This window comes from Xenopus tropicalis, chromosome 3, assembly GCF_000004195.4.
Source record: "Xenopus tropicalis strain Nigerian chromosome 3, UCB_Xtro_10.0, whole genome shotgun sequence".
Taxonomy (NCBI): domain Eukaryota; kingdom Metazoa; phylum Chordata; class Amphibia; order Anura; family Pipidae; genus Xenopus; species Xenopus tropicalis.
This window is the reverse complement of record NC_030679.2, coordinates 135,512,060-135,530,305: the sequence shown is the minus strand read 5'-3', so window position 1 is coordinate 135,530,305 and position 18,246 is coordinate 135,512,060. Positions and strand designations below refer to the sequence as shown.

Here is an 18,246-nt window from a genome sequence, read left to right as displayed (position 1 = left end):
CGACGGCTAGGGCTTGAGCCAAACTTACTTGTTGCCCATTGTTTTCATTACGAAATATCTATGTGTTTTTTTTAATTTTATTTCTGGCACTAAAGAAGAAAAGACAAACCAGTTTCACTTTGGCACTTCCCGTCAGTTCCTGTTCCTGCTGCGAGTGGAGGAGAAGCTGGTAAAACTAATTAGCAGTCCACTGAGAAGCCTTCTGATAGCGAGCTGCCGAAAGTCTGCAGCTTTGTATTGCTACGTGACTTTCTCTGGGTCTACAGCAGTAATCCTCGCATTTAATAGAGGGCTCTCTCCTAGATAGTGATGAGCGAATCTGTCCCGTTTCGCTTCGCCGAAAAATTAGCGAATCTTTCAAAAGATTCGCGAAAGGGCAAAAATGTTGCACGGAAAAAAAAATTGTCGCCCAGCGACTATTCTTTTAACGCTTGCCTATTCTTTTGACGCCCACGACTATTTCTGTTAACACTCTGGACTATTCTTGTGACAATTTTTGGACGCACGACTATTCTTTTGACGCCCGCGACTATTCTTGCGACAATTTTTTGGATGCGCGGTGAATTTTTTCATCCGTTTCACGAAACAATCCACCTCTGGCGAAACGCGGAAATTGCCCGCGAATCCACGCCTGCCGAAACATTTCGCCCATCACTACTCCTAGATTTTTGTGTCTATTGATATGGTGTCAACGCATTCGCTTACCTTGTGGGCCCCCAAATGCTGATGTAAGTCCAAAGGGGTGCAGCAAAGTGGTTTAGGGCCTCTTGCTGCTTTCTAATATTTTGTACAGTCTGCAATGAATGCTATTAGGTTTCATGTGTGTTAGTCAAAATCCCCATCTCCTGAGCCTTCTAGAGCACAAGGCTCTCACAAATGGCACCTCCATACTGAATGCGTGCGGCAATTCTTCAGTCTGCATACTCAATCTTACTAAACACTCTCCAAGAGGATGTTTCTGCCCGGTTTCGAACCGGGGACCTTTCGCGTGTTAGGCGAACGTGATAACCGCTACACTACAGAAACTTCCTGCTGATGAGGATGAGGATGCTGCTGCTGCTGCTGCCGCCTGGACTGGAGAGGCAGTGTCAAAAGCAGCTGAGAGACCTAGGAGTATTAGTAGCGAGAAGTGGGTTTTGGCTGAAGTTGATAACAGGTCATTGCTTTATCGAGATAAAGGCAAGCAGAGAGGAGGAGTTTGTTGTGCAATATCATTTCTGATAGCGTTACCCAAACGCTCTTGCTGATTTTGCTTTATTTACCATGAGAAGTTGGTTTGCTGGCAGATATGCAGCATGCACCCAAGGTTACAAAGAGATGATACAAGTTACACAGACTTGCTGTGTATTGCTCTTAATCTGTCTTCTGTATAAAGCTGGAGCACCTCAGATCTTGCATGCCGAGTAGTTTGGCAAAGACTTTCTTGCGGCCAGCTTAAAGCGAAGCCTCTAAAACTTAGGGTGGAGCAAAAAAGAGAACAAGAGCCCCATGTCGAGCTCTTCCGAAAACCCCCGTTTTCCTTCAGTCTGTTGCCCTACTCGAAGCCTTTTTAAGCAACTGGTGGTTTAACTTGCTTGGAAAAGCAGCATGTGGCAAACTGGAAAAAGTGTCCTTGGAGCCAGAGTTGAAGCAGCGACCTAGGGACTGCTCTGTTAAACCTACAGTCCCCCGCTGCACCCGCAGTGCTGGGGCTTGCGATAGACGGGCCAACCAAAGGTTGGACTGCAGGCCCACGCCTTAGCAGGGCGCTTGCCGCCGGTTGCAGCTGTGCCGAAATAGCTCAGTTGGGAGAGCGTTAGACTGAAGATCTAAAGGTCCCTGGTTCGATCCCGGGTTTCGGCAGGTGGAGCCGCGGATTTTGAGAGCGTTTTAACTAGGCGCGATGAAGGCCAATCAGCAGCAAGCAAAGGCGTAATTAAGCCACATAATTGTTAAGGTGCTATATGGAAGACTGGCCCCCTGCTCTTGCTAAGTAGGTCGCCGTCAGAGAAAATACCTCCTCCGTTGCCCTTGGGAAGACCTGAGAACATTTGACATCCGCAAAGGCCAAACTGTACTCGTCACGAGCAACACAGACGCCGCCGTAGCTTGAAAAAACTGCCCAAGTTGAGGTTTGTCGGAGGTCCTGTGTGCTGGCGCTGCGCCGTGAGGGGGATTAGCTCAAATGGTAGAGCGCTCGCTTAGCATGCGAGAGCTAGCGGGATCGATGCCCGCATCCTCCAGGAGGTGGCTCTTTTCAGAGCGGGTGGGCGGGGCCGCAACGCGCTTCTGTCTAGTGTTTTTAAAAAGAGAGAGGAGTGGAAACGTCCCTCAGACCTCTTGTCCTGTACAGCGTGGAGCAACGTTCATTTCTTACCCGAGTAAATGGGAGTTGACAGAACCCTCTGAAAAGTGTCATTCCATTACTGCACCGGCTGCTGCTTGCACAACCGAGGGCAAGCACCCAAAGAAGAGTGGTAAGAAGCTGTTGTGCAGCCCAAAAGGCCGTGCAGTACTGGAATCGCGCTTTCTTCTCTACAGTGAGCTACGACACAGACCACCGAGGGCTGGAAACTGCAAATCCTTTATGGACGGTGTCAAATTGCCAAGGGTTAAAGTGGTTCTCAAGCAAAGGCCAAGGCAATTCCTATTTGGGTCATCCTCCAAATAGAGGCAAAGCTGTTTCCTTGAGAATTCCCGCCATGCGGGCAGAAGAGCGTTTCCCGAGTGAGTAAACGCACACCACGGTGCGCCGGGCTCCCAGGGTCCCATATGGTCTAGCGGTTAGGATTCCTGGTTTTCACCCAGGCGGCCCGGGTTCGACTCCCGGTATGGGAAGCGCCGCTTTTGCTATTCCAACTGCTTGGCGAGCCCATTGATTGGTCCAGTGCCTAAAGATTTCTGCTATGCTCAGGTGTGCAACTTTGGCCTTTGTTGCGATTAAAGGCCACAGGTGGGTATGGAGAACGAACGTGAAAGAGCCCAGATCAGAGCTGCGACCTGAGCGCCCTTATTGCATTTCAGAGCGTCTTCCGTTTGAGACATCCGCTGTCACAGAACCTGCGCCTGCCAGAGCGCCTATGGCGTTGGTGGTATAGTGGTGAGCATAGCTGCCTTCCAAGCAGTTGACCCGGGTTCGATTCCCGGCCAACGCACAGCGTCCTCTATTGCGGCACGGACGAGCGCTTTTTAAAAAGGTTGCCGCCATAGTGACCCGCGGATGTCGCCACTTTGCAGCCATGCCTGCCCATGCAGGGTACAGGGCAAAAGCGCTTCCAATCTGTCCTTTGCAACCTTCAGAGAGGAGATTTGCAGTGGGAACGTGTCTGCATTACAGCCTGTGCAGTCTTCTCACTGTGTGCATCATGCGAAAATTCTTCATTTTTCTAAGTTGTACGCAGGATTGGCTTGAATGAAAACAAAACAAAAAGTAAGAAAGCAGCACCGGAACGGGCAGCGCGAGCTCTAAGAAAGCATCCTTCGAGCCAGAATTGAACCAGCGACCTAAGGATTGCTGCATCACACCTACAGTCCTCCGCTCTACCAGCTGAGCTATCGAAGGCCGGAAAGGTGCCACCGACAGGAGGGGGTGACAGTTCTCTTGAGAAACCCAACAGAAGCCGAAGCCTTCCAAAAGTCTGCCCCGTGTGAGGATCGAACTCACGACCTTCAGATTATGAGACTGACGCGCTACCTACTGTGCTAACGAGGCTGCAAGCGGCGCGCGTCTGGTGTCCACCCTGGTGTGCTCTACTGCATACACCCTTACAAAAAATTGCAGTGACTTATGTCATAAACAGACTGAGGCATAGCCAATGTGCATTTTGCAAGTCTTTCAAAAGGACAAATATTTTGACCTCTAAAACTTAGGGTGGAGCAAAAAAGAGAACAAGAGCCCCATGTCGAGCTCTTCCGAAAACCCCCGTTTTCCTTCAGTCTGTTGCCCTACTCGAAGCCTTTTTAAGCAACTGGTGGTTTAACTTGCTTGGAAAAGCAGCATGTGGCAAACTGGAAAAAGTGTCCTTGGAGCCAGAGTTGAAGCAGCGACCTAGGGACTGCTCTGTTAAACCTACAGTCCCCCGCTGCACCCGCAGTGCTGGGGCTTGCGATAGACGGGCCAAGCAAAGGTTGGACTGCAGGCCCACGCCTTAGCAGGGCGCTTGCCGCCGGCTGCAGCTGTGCCGAAATAGCTCAGTTGGGAGAGCGTTAGACTGAAGATCTAAAGGTCCCTGGTTCGATCCCGGGTTTCGGCAGGTGGAGCCGCGGATTTTGAGAGCGTTTTTAACTAGGCGCGATGAAGGCCAATCAGCAGCAAGCAAAGGCGTAATTAAGCCACATAATTGTTAAGGTGCTATATGGAAGACTGGCCCCCTGCTCTTGCTAAGTAGGTCGCCGTCAGAGAAAATACCTCCTCCGTTGCCCTTGGGAAGACCTGAGCACATTTGACATCCGCAAAGGCCAAACTGTACTCGTAACGAGCAACACAGACGCCGCCGTAGCTTGAAAAAACTGCCCAAGTTGAGGTTTGTCGGAGGTCCTGTGTGCTGGCGCTGCGCCGTGAGGGGGATTAGCTCAAATGGTAGAGCGCTCGCTTAGCATGCGAGAGGTAGCGGGATCGATGCCCGCATCCTCCAGGAGGTGGCTCTTTTCAGAGCGGGTGGGCGGGGCCGCAACGCGCTTCTGTCTAGTGTTTTTAAAAAGAGAGAGGAGTGGAAACGTCCCTCAGACCTCTTGTCCTGTACAGCGTGGAGCAACGTTCATTTCTTACCCGAGTAAATGGGAGTTGACAGAACCCTCTGAAAAGCATCATTCCATTACTGCACCGGCTGCTGCTTGCACAACCGAGGGCAAGCACCCAAAGAAGAGTGGTAAGAAGCTGTTGTGCAGCCCAAAAGGCCGTGCAGTACTGGAATCGCGCTTTCTTCTCTACAGTGAGCTACGACACAGACCACCGAGGGCTGGAAACTGCAAATCCTTTATGGACGGTGTCAAATTGCCAAGGGTTAAAGTGGTTCTCAAGCAAAGGCCAAGGCAATTCCTATTTGGGTCATCCTCCAAACTAGAGGCAAAGCTGTTTCCTTGAGAATTCCCGCCATGCGGGCAGAAGAGCGTTTCCCGAGTGAGTAAACGCACACCACGGTGCGCCGGGCTCCCAGGGTCCCATATGGTCTAGCGGTTAGGATTCCTGGTTTTCACCCAGGCGGCCCGGGTTCGACTCCCGGTATGGGAAGCGCCGCTTTTGCTATTCCAACTGCTTGGCGAGCCCATTGATTGGTCCAGTGCCTAAAGATTTCTGCTATGCTCAGGTGTGCAACTTTGGCCTTTGTTGCGATTAAAGGCCACAGGTGGGTATGGAGAACGAACGTGAAAGAGCCCAGATCAGAGCTGCGACCTGAGCGCCCTTAAGGTGGCCATACACGGACCGATTTTTTACTTACAAACGACCGATTCCCGAAAGATCCGATGCTATCGTTAAGTTATCGTATAGTTGGTGGTGTACGAACGATCGTCGTCCCACTAAACGAGCCGACATTATCGTCCCCAAAATCAATCGGCCAGGTTTAAAAATTTTGGTCGTTTAACGATAAAATCTGCCAGTTGGTGTGAGTGTCAGACATTTGTCTTTCAACGATTGTTCTCTGCGCATGTCACGATTGCCAGCAGCGGAAGTCAACGAAACGAAGATAAACGTCACAACACGAACGTCCAAGAACGTTCGTTCTTTGCAGAACCTAATCGCTCGTATACGAAAACTTTATGATTTTTTTTTATATTGAAATAAAACATAAATAAAAATAAAACAGCATTGTATTCCAAAACATGCTGCCAACACTGGTAGAGTATGGTGTGACACAGATAGAGCCTACAGCAGACAATGGTGTGGCTACAGGCTGCTTTATGTGGATGCTGCAATGTAGGGGGATCACAGGGACTTTAGGTGTGAATATTGCAGGGGCTCCAGCCAAAACCTGTTGTGTGGACAATACAGGCACCATTAATCTCATAATCTCTTTACTGAAACTGAATATAATAGTGAATATGAAACACTTATAATATCTTTAATACAATACTTTGTAATGTAGGGGGATCACAGGGTCTTTAGGTGTGAATATTGCAGGGGCTCCAGCCAAAACCTGTTGTGTGGACAATACAGGCACCATTAATCTCATAATCTCTTCACTGAAACTGAATATAATAGTGAATATGAAACACTTATAATCTCTTTACTACAATACTTTACTGATGGTATTTGTAATATGGTAATTAAAGTAGACAGGCTGTATAGACAATACAGGTGAGGGGTAAAACACCTGTGAGGGCCGCCAGTTGTGGAGCAGTGTAGACATGTAGACATATGTTCATGATGTTATTATGTGGTGATTAGAAATGAAAATAAATGACAAGAAGACCAATTTGTTTTGAAATATATATATTTCAAATATTTATTTGAGATAGTATTGTATTTAAGAAAAACATAAAATTGGAATAGAACGCAATCGCGTTTTGAAAACATCTGAAAATACTAGCAACGCTTGTCTTTGAAGAAGAGGCACAAGAAGAACAATACTATTCACCAGTATTGCAAACCTATTGGCATATCTATCAGATAGTAACTGCAATTTGAGTGTTGTATTTAAAAGAAACATTTAAAATTGGAAAACATCTGAAAATACTAGCAACGCTTGTCTTTGAAGAAGAGGCACAAGAAGAACAATACTATTCACCAGAATTGCAAACCTTTTGGCATATACTTTCAAGTGTTGTTTCTATTACTTTGACAGATTGTTTTATAGTTGCCAACAGTATTTTGCATTTTTGTATATCTTCCACAACATTGGGATTGTTCGGATCTGGCCCTTGGTTGATTTCTGTATTGGAAATCTCCTTTGGAGTCTCAAGGTCTGGCTGTTCCGCAATACAAAGGTACAACACATTTTGCGCTGCCATACTTTCTTCTGTGAAATAATGTGACAAATAGTATTATAATGTGAAAAATAGTATTGGTTATTTTTGGCTAGCCTGCTTGGTAGTAATCAAATGCAAAGTATGGTCAACCTACCTGTACTGCTAACTAGGATGCACGGGCTGCTAGGTGCAGTGTCACAGAATGTTTCCTCATGGATTTCTTTAACGTCTGAGGTATCGCTGGATTGTGGCTCGATATCTGGCTCATTGCTTTCTATTTCCTGCCTTTCTATTCCCGTGCTTTCTATTTCCTGGCTCTTATGACCATGCTCATCAGACTCATTATGGTCCATCTCTACATCATCATCCTTCTCACTGGCACCAGGCACCGGAATCTGAGGCTTCCGCATAGAAGAAGATGCAGAAGAAGAGGCACACCGTCTATGATTGCGATGGGTTTGCAGCAATTTTTTACGCTTGTCTTCTGCAAAAACAAATTGATTTGAACATCACCACAATTCAACATACTCTTGTGGTACATGTTGCAGAGAAAATAATAATGTATAATACTAATGTATTACTCACTTTTTTTAATGATCCGCCTAATGGTTTCCAGTTGGTCTCTTTCTCTCAGTTTTAAATCTGACCACCTTTTGCGGAGCTGATCTTTCGATCTGCTAACACCAAACTTCCTCTCAAGCCCGTGGATTACTATATCCAGGATATGATTTTTCCTTGTATTGGGCCTGGAATACTCTCCACTTTTACAATCGTAATCTTTTTTTTCCATAATGGATACCATGTGCACCATCTCCTGTTTGGACATAGCTGTAGCCTTTCTCCTGCCACCGTCATCCTCAGCAGTAGGCCTTCTGTCCCCCCCATCTTTCACACCTGCATCTCTCCTTTCATCAGTATTTTGCATTCTCTTAGCTGTTGACTTGCTTTTCTCACCTCGCACCTTCATGTCTCCACAATACTGCGCCCGTCTGTCTGACGTCGCAAACGGAAGTAGGCGGAGCCTGTTAGAAAAAAAACTACGATAAATACGACCGTTCGTTCCAGTGTTCCCTAGCAACGAACGGACGGGTAACAGTCGTGGAAACCTGGAAGAATCTATTCGTTTCATCACGAATTTTCGGCCACAAAGTACTCATCACTTGGTAAGCAGTACTACTTTACTACAACCAAATGCAATATTTATGTTGGTATTTATTGCTTATTTGTTTTTTGACTCATGCTCCCCCTGTTTCCCACAGGTAACAATGGAAAAATTTTCAAACCCCGAGTTCCTGAGGGAATTTATTGAGTTGTACCAGTCTTTTCCATGTTTGTGGAAAGTAAAATCGGGGGACTACATGAACAGGATCAAACGTGACAAGGCATATGCAGAATTGATAAGCCTCTGCAAATCTGTTTGCTCGTCGGCCGATCTTCAATATGTAAAGAAGAAGATAGCAAATTTAAGGACTGTTTTTAAAAAAGAAATGAACAAAGTACAGGCCTCAAAAAAATCAGGTGCCTCTGCGGATGACATCTATGTGCCAAGATTGTGGTACTATGATCTGCTAGTGTTCACAGTGGATCAAGAGGTGGCAAGGGACTCCAGGTCCAACTTTTCAAATCAGGGCCTTGAAAAACAACAATCGACTGAGGCTAGCCCAGCAGAGGATGTGACAGATGTGACAGCACAGAGTAGCAGAGCTGCAGATATAGAAGTTGAGGACCAAACAGAACATCTGGCCCAGGTAAGCAACCATAAAATACACACTGAATACATATTAAAAGTTCAAACCGTTTATTTTCAAATTATTTAAAATGCTCATACAATCAGTTGCACATTGACTGCGAAAGCATTGACAGGCCATACATTACTACATGTTTTACACCATGGCTGATTGCCAGTCTACTGCACCAGAGCCATTGAAGTACGCTACATAATTATCTCTGTTGACCTTGGCCTCTGCAGTAGCGTTGCGTGATACAGCACCTTGCAGTCCCAGCAGTGCAGTTGGCTCACCTCGCCACTCAGCTGCGACCATAGTGTGTTGTTCAATGTCCTCTCTATCCACCATATTAACTGGCATATAAGAAGCACTGCTTGTGCGGCGTAAAAAGTTATGTAGCACACAGCAGGCCAAAACAACACAATCGATTTTATTTGGTGATAATTGTATGGCAGTATGGAAAATCCTAAATCGGTTAGCGAGTATGCCGAAGGCGTTTTCTACAACCCTTCTAGCACGGGAGAGTCTATAATTGAAAATCCTTCTTTCCATTGTCAGATGTTTTTGTGGGAAGGGTTTTAAAATATGTTTATGTAATGCAAATGCTTCATCTGCCACAAAAGCGTAATTCAATCCTTCCCTTGAGTCAGAATTTGAAGGTACGTGTAACTGGTCATTTTGTAGCTGCTGGTAAAAAAAAGTTTGTTCCATGGCTCCACCATCCGATACTCTTCCATTTTTCCCCACATCTACCATCAAAAATTCATATTTGGCATTAACAATTGCCAAAAGCACAATGCTGAAATAGCCCTTGTAGTTAAAATAATAGGAACCGGAACGTGTGGGTGGCTGGATCCTCACATGCTTTCCATCGATTGCTCCAAGACAGTTTGGGAAATTCCAGTAATCTTCAAACTGTTTCGCTACAGATTTCCACTCCACTTCAGTTGAGGGGAACTGCAATAAAAGAAAGTAAATATGAGAACCATTGTAAGTAACAGTAATTTATGTTTTCCTTGTTTTACAGATTCCACAGAGCAGTACTTTGATAGAAGAAGGTAGTCAACATGAAATGGCAGGTGCAAAGGGTTCACAGGGTAGAAACAGAAAAAGAAAAAACAATCCCTCCACACAACAGCTGTTACACGATGCAGAAACCTTACTGAACACAAAGTCTGATGAGTTTGACGCCATTGGTTTTACAGTTGCGTCCAAACTCAGGAGGATGGACGAAGAGCAGCGGCAATTTGCCGAATATATCATTAATGAAGCGCTGCATAGAGGGTTTAGGAAAACACTTCGTGAAAGCACAAGACTCACAGACTACACCACTACTGATTACAGGAATTACAACAGTTTTCCGCAAGCACCATTACAACAGTATCCCCCAAATGCAAACATGCACCAGATATGTACACCGCCTTCCACTTCTCCATACGAGCAGCAAACTACATGGACATCCATGCTGTCACCTATACCCCCAAATAATGGACACAACAACATGTCTAGCTGCGAGACGGAGAAGCAACATTTGCATTATTCACATCTGTGAACCAGCTATTGTGGACCTGGACTTATTATTGTGGACCTGGGCTTTGTGCACTTTCTCATTTTGGTTTTTTGTATAATAGCTCTTATATTGTAAAACTGTTGCGTTATAGTTGTTTTTGAATTCCCAATAAATGTTTTTTTACTACTCACTCATTCAATGGTATGGTAATATTATTGTTAATGAAAAAAAAAATTTACCTTTAAATATTCCGCTTTCAGTGATTCAATGATGGCATTACACGTTTCTGGAATTATGCGCCCCAAAGCCTGTGCAGAAATTCCTGTTGTGAACTTTAAATCTTCAAATGACCTCCCTGTTGCTAGATATCGAAGTGTTGCAATTAGTCTCTGCTCTGCAGGTATTGATTGCCTCATACATGTGTCTTGTTTGGAAATCATTGGTGCCACTGCTTGTAATAGAGACGTAAAACTGCTCTCTGACATCCGTAGGTAATTGTGGAAATCATCAGGGTTTCTTTCTCGCAGCTCTTTCAAAAGACCCATGTGGGAAAGCTTCTCACGGTTTAAAAGCCACCGTTTACTCCACAATGATCGCTTCTTTTTTTTCTTTTCTGCTGCTGCGTTTAATAAGATGATTGCTAGCGCAGCTCTCTGCTTGTGATCCATAAACGAAGCCATTGCACACATCGTTTGTTGTTCGTCTCACACGAACGAACTTTCGGAAACAAATGCCCAGCGACGAAGAATGTCACGTCACTTCCTGTTTCCTGTAAATACCGCTTCCGTCACGACCACGACATTCGATCGTACGTAGATGTACGATCGTACATATTTTACGATAATGATGCGACGAAATCTTTCCCGAATTATCGTTGCTCGTGGATGGCATATCGTATGGGAACTCGATCGCCATACGATCGTTTGTCGATATAATCGTTCATCGCACAACGAGCGAAATCGCCTCGTGTATGGCCACCTTTATTGCATTTCAGAGCGTCTTCCGTTTGAGACATCCGCTGTCACAGAACCTGCGCCCGCCAGAGAGCCTATGGCGTTGGTGGTATAGTGGTGAGCATAGCTGCCTTCCAAGCAGTTGACCCGGGTTCGATTCCCGGCCAACGCACAGCGTCCTCTATTGCGGCACGCACGAGCGCTTTTTAAAAAGGTTGCCGCCATAGTGACCCGCGGATGTCGCCACTTTGCAGCCATGCCTGCCCATGCAGGGTACAGGGCAAAAGCGCTTCCAATCAGTCCTTTGCAACCTTCAGAGAGGAGATTTGCAGTGGGAACGTGTCTGCATTACAGCCTGTGCAGTCTTCTCACTGTGTGCATCATGCTAAAATTCTTCATTTTTCTAAGTTGTACGCAGGATTGGCTTGAATGAAAACAAAACAAAAAGTAAGAAAGCAGCACCGGAACGGGCAGCGCGAGCTCTAAGAAAGCATCCTTCGAGCCGGAATTGAACCAGCGACCTAAGGATTGCTGTATCACACCTACAGTCCTCCGCTCTACCAGCTGAGCTATGGAAGGCCGGAAATGTGCCACCGACGGGAGGGGGTGACAGTTCTCTTGAGAAACCCAACAGAAGCCGAAGCCTTCCAAAAGTCTGCCCCGTGTGAGGATCGAACTCACGACCTTCAGATTATGAGACTGACGCGCTACCTACTGCGCTAACGAGGCTGCAAGCGGCGGGCGTCTGGTGTCCACCCTGGTGTGCTCTACTGCATACACCCTTACAAAAAATTGCAGTGACTTATGTCATAAACAGACTGAGGCATAGCCAATGTGCATTTTGCAAGTCTTTCAAAAGGACAAATATTTTGACCTCTAAAACTTAGGGTGGAGCAAAAAAGAGAACAAGAGCCCCATGTCGAGCTCTTCCGAAAACCCCGGTTTTCCTTCAGTCTGTTGCCCTACTCGAAGCCTTTTTAAGCAACTGGTGGTTTAACTTGCTTGGAAAAGCAGCATGTGGCAAACTGGAAAAAGTGTCCTTGGAGCCAGAGTTGAAGCAGCGACCTAGGGACTGCTCTGTTAAACCTACAGTCCCCCGCTGCACCCGCAGTGCTGGGGCTTGCGATAGACGGGCCAAGCAAAGGTTGGACTGCAGGCCCACGCCTTAGCAGGGCGCTTGCCGCCAGCTGCAGCTGTGCCGAAATAGCTCAGTTGGGAGAGCGTTAGACTGAAGATCTAAAGGTCCCTGGTTCGATCCCGGGTTTCGGCAGGTGGAGCCGCGGATTTTGAGAGCGTTTTAACTAGGCGCGATGAAGGCCAATCAGCAGCAAGCAAAGGCGTAATTAAGCCACATAATTGTTAAGGTGCTATATGGAAGACTGGCCCCCTGCTCTTGCTAAGTAGGTCGCCGTCAGAGAAAATACCTCCTCCGTTGCCCTTGGGAAGACCTGAGCACATTTGACATCCGCAAAGGCCAAACTGTACTCGTAACGAGCAACACAGACGCCGCCGTAGCTTGAAAAAACTGCCCAAGTTGAGGTTTGTCGGAGGTCCTGTGTGCTGGCGCTGCACCGTGAGGGGGATTAGCTCAAATGGTAGAGCGCTCGCTTAGCATGCGAGAGGTAGCGGGATCGATGCCCGCATCCTCCAGGAGGTGGCTCTTTTCAGAGCGGGTGGGCGGGGCCGCAACGCGCTTCTGTCTAGTGTTTTTAAAAAGAGAGAGGAGTGGAAACGTCCCTCAGACCTCTTGTCCTGTACAGCGTGGAGCAACGTTCATTTCTTACCCGAGTAAATGGGAGTTGACAGAACCCTCTGAAAAGCGTCATTCCATTACTGCACCGGCTGCTGCTTGCACAACCGAGGGCAAGCACCCAAAGAAGAGTGGTAAGAAGCTGTTGTGCAGCCCAAAAGGCCGTGCAGTACTGGAATCGCGCTTTCTTCTCTACAGTGAGCTACGACACAGACCACCGAGGGCTGGAAACTGCAAATCCTTTATGGACGGTGTCAAATTGCCAAGGGTTAAAGTGGTTCTCAAGCAAAGGCCAAGGCAATTCCTATTTGGGTCATCCTCCAAACTAGAGGCAAAGCTGTTTCCTTGAGAATTCCCGCCATGCGGGCAGAAGAGCGTTTCCCGAGTGAGTAAACACACACCACGGTGCGCCGGGCTCCCAGGGTCCCATATGGTCTAGCGGTTAGGATTCCTGGTTTTCACCCAGGCGGCCCGGGTTCGACTCCCGGTATGGGAAGCGCCGCTTTTGCTATTCCAACTGCTTGGCGAGCCCATTGATTGGTCCAGTGCCTAAAGATTTCTGCTATGCTCAGGTGTGCAACTTTGGCCTTTGTTGCGATTAAAGGCCACAGGTGGGTATGGAGAACGAACGTGAAAGAGCCCAGACCTGAGCGCCCTTATTGCATTTCAGAGCGTCTTCCGTTTGAGACATCCGCTGTCACAGAACGTGCGCCCACCAGAGCGCCTATGGCGTTGGTGGTATAGTGGTGAGCATAGCTGCCTTCCAAGCAGTTGACCCGGGTTCGATTCCCGGCCAACGCACAGCGTCCTCTATTGCGGCACGGACGAGCGCTTTTTAAAAAGGTTGCCGCCATAGTGACCCGCGGATGTCGCCACTTTGCAGCCATGCCTGCCCATGCAGGGTACAGGGCAAAAGCGCTTCCAATCTGTCCTTTGCAACCTTCAGAGAGGAGATTTGCAGTGGGAACGTGTCTGCATTACAGCCTGTGCAGTCTTCTCACTGTGTGCATCATGCTAAAATTCTTCATTTTTCTAAGTTGTACGCAGGATTGGCTTGAATGAAAACAAAACAAAAAGTAAGAAAGCAGCACCGGAACGGGCAGCGCGAGCTCTAAGAAAGCATCCTTCGAGCCGGAATTGAACCAGCGACCTAAGGATTGCTGTATCACACCTACAGTCCTCCGCTCTACCAGCTGAGCTATGGAAGGCCGGAAAGGCGCGCCGACGGGAGGGGGTGACAGTTCTCTTGAGAAACCCAACAGAAGCCGAAGCCTTCCAAAAGTCTGCCCCGTGTGAGGATCGAACTCACGACCTTCAGATTATGAGACTGACGCGCTACCTACTGCGCTAACGAGGCTGCAAGCGGCGGGCGTCTGGTGTCCACCCTGGTGTGCTCTACTGCATACACCCTTACAAAAAATTGCAGTGACTTATGTCATAAACAGACTGAGGCATAGCCAATGTGCATTTTGCAAGTCTTTCAAAAGGACAAATATTTTGACCTCTAAAACTTAGGGTGGAGCAAAAAAGAGAACAAGAGCCCCATGTCGAGCTCTTCCGAAAACCCCCGTTTTCCTTCAGTCTGTTGCCCTACTCGAAGCCTTTTTAAGCAACTGGTGGTTTAACTTGCTTGGAAAAGCAGCATGTGGCAAACTGGAAAAAGTGTCCTTGGAGCCAGAGTTGAAGCAGCGACCTAGGGACTGCTCTGTTAAACCTACAGTCCCCCGCTGCACCCGCAGTGCTGGGGCTTGCGATAGACGGGCCAACCAAAGGTTGGACTGCAGGCCCAGGCCTTAGCAGGGCGCTTGCCGCCGGCTGCAGCTGTGCCAAAATAGCTCAGTTGGGAGAGCGTTAGACTGAAGATCTAAAGGTCCCTGGTTCGATCCCAGGTTTCGGCAGGTGGAGCCGCGGATTTTGAGAGCGTTTTAACTAGGCGCGATGAAGGCCAATCAGCAGCAAGCAAAGGCGTAATTAAGCCACATAATTGTTAAGGTGCTATATGGAAGACTGGCCCCCTGCTCTTGCTAAGTAGGTCGCCGTCAGAGAAAATACCTCCTCCGTTGCCCTTGGGAAGACCTGAGCACATTTGACATCCGCAAAGGCCAAACTGTACTCGTAACGAGCAACACATGTTGAATTTTAGATCAATCAGATTCACGGCACCAAAATGTTGTATTGTGGTGATGTAGTATATTCTTACAAATATACTGGGGATTCCAATATTTACCACAACCAAGTAAAAGGAAGCAACCACGGTTCTTTTCCAGAGATTAAGCGAATTTATTTCGATTATCCAGCCCAGAGACAAAGCACTTAGCACTTCTAACTAACCTAATTGTAAGGGTTAATTTCTTTAACTCTGTCTGTGCTTCTCTGCACTGTATCTAAGCAGTCACGAACCGGTTCGATTTAATCTGTGCGTCGGCGAAACATCTGATATCGTCTGCGCATGTGCGCTGATCAGGGAACTTGTACAAACGATACAACCAGTATGTGTATTGCAAACAAGTTCAACTTTATTTTGTTTTGATATTACTTATATAGTAGATAGAAAAAAACATCCCATTATGCTTACGTATCATGGGTGGGTACATTGCAATTATTAGTAGAAATACAGAAATTATTTAAGTAGCTACTGAAGCTTTATTATGATCTCTTAGCCTTGAATATTAGCTGAGATAATCAAGGCCGGAGCAACTTGGACAAAGACAAGATAGTGAGGATAATCATCATAACTGAAGTAATACTTTCTCAGACCTTCGTGATTTAAAACAAAATTTGTATAAATTCAGCATTAAGTAATTTAACCTCTATCACAGCATTTAGTAATTTAATCCCTATCACTAATATATATATCTTTGTTTGTGTGTGTCTATATTTCTATCAATCTGAGTATAAACGTCCCCATACACAGGCTGATCGGCCCCAAGGGACCAATATCGGCAGCTAATCGCCCAGTGTATGGGCACTACCGACGGGCCTGCCCAACCAATATCTGGCCTTAAAGGGACAGTAACACCAAAAAATGAAAGTGTATAAAAGTAATTACTATATAATGTAATGCTGCCCTGCACTGGTACAACTGGTGTGTTTTCCTTAGAAAGACTACTATAGTTTATATAATAAAGCTTCTGTGTAGCCACGGGGGCAGCCATTTACAGGAGACTTAGCAGATAACAGATAAAACCCCATTATATTCTACTAAGCTTATCTGTTATCTGCTATGTGCCTGTGCCTTTTCTCCTTTTTCCCAGCTTCAATGGCTGCCCTTGTGCTGACATAGCAGCTCATCTATATAAACTATAGTAGCATTTCTGTTGCAAACACCCCAGCTGTACCAGCGCAGGGCAACTGTACATTATATTTTAATTACTTTAAAACACTTTCATTTTTTGGTGTTACTGTTCCTTTAAATCTGCCAGATCTCCATCGGGCAGGTTAGAAAATCTAGTCGGATCAGGGACCGCATTGGCTCGTTGATGTGGTCCCCGGACCGACTTTTCCTGTGCCCGACATAATAATTTGATCGTTTGGCCCCTGGGTTCTTCCGATATCTCCCAGCCGTAGGTGGGGATATCAGGAGAAGATCCACTTGCTTGGCGACATCGCATTTGATCTTCCCGCATCGGATCTGCCTGTGTATGGGGACCTTAAGAGCTTCACAAGTTATACTCTAAAGGTGGCCATTCACGAGCAGATCCACTCGCTTGGCGATGTCACCAAGCGAGCGGATCTTCCCCCGATATCCCCACCTACGGGTGGGCGATATCGGGGAGCATTTAGGTTAAAAAAAAAATCCGATCGTTTGGCCCTGGGGCCAAACGATCGGATTATGTGGGCGGCAATGGGGCAGTCGGATCGGGGACCGCATCAACGAGCCGATGCGGTCCCTGATCCGACCAGATTTTCTAACCTGGCCGATCGAGATCTGGCCAATTTCAGGCCAGATCTCGGTCGGCCAGGCCGCTCTGCTCTCCCCATACACGGGCCGATTAGCTGCCGAATCGGTCCAAGGGACCCATATCAGAAGCTATAGTCGGCCCGTGTATGGGGACCTTTAGAACACATCCCTACTTTGGTCAGTGAGATTCTGATTGGCTGACAAGATAATCAGGTATCAGAATCTTATTGTGTTAATCAGTCAGGTAGTTCCCATAAGGAGCTGCCTCACCATAAACAACTGTACAAACACTTCCACTTTGAAATGCAAAAGACCCTCCAGTTGGCTTCCTGTGATATCTTGGTGTTGACCACCCACCCATCACCATATAATACCAAGGTAACTACCACAAAAGCACTTCAAACATTCCCAACTTAAGCAACTTAATTAACATCTTGTGCACTATATACATTCATACAAATAAATGATATTACTATCATACACTTGCAGGTATATATGCATAGTCGCCACACATACAACTACACAGCGCTGTGGAATACGTTGGCACTTTATAAATAAGTGTTAATAATAATAAAATAATAATAATAATAATAATAATGTAAGCCATTTCTTCTACTGTAGGGCTGTACAACTGGCTGAATGCAGCCTCTCAGCATAGATTTTTAGTCCCCCAACTATGAAAAATATAAACAGAAGTCCAAGTACCACAATATTATTTTATATATTCTGACACCTTCACTCCTCCCCTCCCACCTGATTGTGGGATTGTGTGTATTGTTCTTGGACCACAACTCAATAAGCTTGGAGAGCATTGTTTTACTCCATAGAATTAACTTCACACAACATATGAAATCAGACTGGAGTGGGGGAACATTTGTATCTTGCTGGAGTGTTCCCAGTCTCACTTGGTAACAACTGTTCCAATAATAAAATATACTTTCATTTGATACTTAAAATTGCCGGTATAAAGTCAGCTCTGTGGGGCAATAATGTGTCCAGTCGTGTGATATATACATAGATATGTTTTATTAGTGCTGATAGTGTAACTAATGACATAATACAATGCAGGCAGTGGGACTTGTGTGAATGCTGCAATGACTGTACTACAGCAGGTTCGGGACTGTGCTACTTCTCTGCCAGTGCAACCCCCACGGATTTCTTCTGTAGCCTCCAAACCCCTCACTGTCCCCCTGATATCCCTCCCCATACCCCTCTCTCTCTCAGGGATAAGAGATGGAGGAAATAGATCCCAATGAACAAGGAAAATTAATGTTTTATAAAAACCTCACCCAGACTGACAGGAGTGCGCCTGAGATATCAGGGGCTGTTTGGGGACAATCCGTGTAACCAACATGCAGAAAATCGCTGTCAGAGACAGGGACATTTACCCTGCAAGTGACTGTATAATCCCCGGGATATTTATGGAAGTAGATATTATTAATAACTTTGCTTTTTGAGAAGCAGGAAACACAGAATGAAAGCTCCCTAATGCTGAACACGGAAAGTAAACGGTGGGTGTG

The 18,246-nt window shown here is 46.5% G+C and overlaps 1 protein-coding gene and 20 non-coding genes across 21 annotated transcripts; 14 read left to right on the top strand and 7 right to left on the bottom strand.

Annotated features, from left to right (window-relative positions):
- Positions 1-953: 953 nt before the first annotated feature.
- trnav-aac lies at positions 954-1,026 on the bottom strand. Its single transcript has one exon. It is a non-coding gene; the product is annotated as a tRNA-Val (tRNA).
- A 743-nt stretch (positions 1,027-1,769) lies between these two features.
- Positions 1,770-1,842, top strand: trnaf-gaa. The gene has a single exon. It is a non-coding gene; the product is annotated as a tRNA-Phe (tRNA).
- A 307-nt stretch (positions 1,843-2,149) lies between these two features.
- Positions 2,150-2,222, top strand: trnaa-agc. The gene has a single exon. It is a non-coding gene; the product is annotated as a tRNA-Ala (tRNA).
- A 523-nt stretch (positions 2,223-2,745) lies between these two features.
- trnae-uuc lies at positions 2,746-2,817 on the top strand. The gene has a single exon. It is a non-coding gene; the product is annotated as a tRNA-Glu (tRNA).
- A 245-nt stretch (positions 2,818-3,062) lies between these two features.
- Positions 3,063-3,134, top strand: trnag-ucc. Its single transcript has one exon. It is a non-coding gene; the product is annotated as a tRNA-Gly (tRNA).
- A 321-nt stretch (positions 3,135-3,455) lies between these two features.
- trnay-gua lies at positions 3,456-3,541 on the bottom strand. The gene is given in 2 exon segments: positions 3,456-3,491; positions 3,505-3,541. It is a non-coding gene; the product is annotated as a tRNA-Tyr (tRNA).
- Positions 3,542-3,618: 77 nt separating this feature from the next.
- trnam-cau lies at positions 3,619-3,691 on the bottom strand. The gene has a single exon. It is a non-coding gene; the product is annotated as a tRNA-Met (tRNA).
- Positions 3,692-4,159: 468 nt separating this feature from the next.
- Positions 4,160-4,232, top strand: trnaf-gaa. The gene has a single exon. It is a non-coding gene; the product is annotated as a tRNA-Phe (tRNA).
- A 308-nt stretch (positions 4,233-4,540) lies between these two features.
- trnaa-agc lies at positions 4,541-4,613 on the top strand. Its single transcript has one exon. It is a non-coding gene; the product is annotated as a tRNA-Ala (tRNA).
- A 524-nt stretch (positions 4,614-5,137) lies between these two features.
- Positions 5,138-5,209, top strand: trnae-uuc. The gene has a single exon. It is a non-coding gene; the product is annotated as a tRNA-Glu (tRNA).
- A 2,381-nt stretch (positions 5,210-7,590) lies between these two features.
- Positions 7,591-10,164, top strand: LOC105945544. The gene is made up of 3 exons (XM_012953871.3): positions 7,591-8,048; positions 8,145-8,633; positions 9,640-10,164. The coding sequence occupies exons 2-3, from the start codon at positions 8,151-8,153 to the stop codon at positions 10,162-10,164; spliced, it is 1,008 nt and encodes a 335-aa protein (XP_012809325.1). The 5' UTR covers positions 7,591-8,048; positions 8,145-8,150.
- A 1,011-nt stretch (positions 10,165-11,175) lies between these two features.
- On the top strand, positions 11,176-11,247 carry trnag-ucc. Its single transcript has one exon. It is a non-coding gene; the product is annotated as a tRNA-Gly (tRNA).
- A 321-nt stretch (positions 11,248-11,568) lies between these two features.
- trnay-gua lies at positions 11,569-11,654 on the bottom strand. The gene is given in 2 exon segments: positions 11,569-11,604; positions 11,618-11,654. It is a non-coding gene; the product is annotated as a tRNA-Tyr (tRNA).
- A 77-nt stretch (positions 11,655-11,731) lies between these two features.
- trnam-cau lies at positions 11,732-11,804 on the bottom strand. The gene has a single exon. It is a non-coding gene; the product is annotated as a tRNA-Met (tRNA).
- A 468-nt stretch (positions 11,805-12,272) lies between these two features.
- On the top strand, positions 12,273-12,345 carry trnaf-gaa. The gene has a single exon. It is a non-coding gene; the product is annotated as a tRNA-Phe (tRNA).
- Positions 12,346-12,652: 307 nt separating this feature from the next.
- On the top strand, positions 12,653-12,725 carry trnaa-agc. The gene has a single exon. It is a non-coding gene; the product is annotated as a tRNA-Ala (tRNA).
- A 524-nt stretch (positions 12,726-13,249) lies between these two features.
- Positions 13,250-13,321, top strand: trnae-uuc. Its single transcript has one exon. It is a non-coding gene; the product is annotated as a tRNA-Glu (tRNA).
- Positions 13,322-13,554: 233 nt separating this feature from the next.
- trnag-ucc lies at positions 13,555-13,626 on the top strand. The gene has a single exon. It is a non-coding gene; the product is annotated as a tRNA-Gly (tRNA).
- A 321-nt stretch (positions 13,627-13,947) lies between these two features.
- trnay-gua lies at positions 13,948-14,033 on the bottom strand. Its single transcript is given in 2 exon segments — positions 13,948-13,983; positions 13,997-14,033. It is a non-coding gene; the product is annotated as a tRNA-Tyr (tRNA).
- A 76-nt stretch (positions 14,034-14,109) lies between these two features.
- Positions 14,110-14,182, bottom strand: trnam-cau. The gene has a single exon. It is a non-coding gene; the product is annotated as a tRNA-Met (tRNA).
- Positions 14,183-14,650: 468 nt separating this feature from the next.
- trnaf-gaa lies at positions 14,651-14,723 on the top strand. The gene has a single exon. It is a non-coding gene; the product is annotated as a tRNA-Phe (tRNA).
- Positions 14,724-18,246: the final 3,523 nt, after the last annotated feature.

Bases quoted from the DNA above. Each gene is read 5' to 3' on its own strand.
- LOC105945544 (XM_012953871.3), top strand. From the start codon at position 8,151: ATGGAAAAATTTTCAAACCCCGAGTTCCTGAGGGAATTTATTGAGTTG. The intron at 8,634-9,639 runs GTAAGCAACCAT...CTTGTTTTACAG, and splicing joins AAACAGAACATCTGGCCCAG to ATTCCACAGAGCAGTACTTT.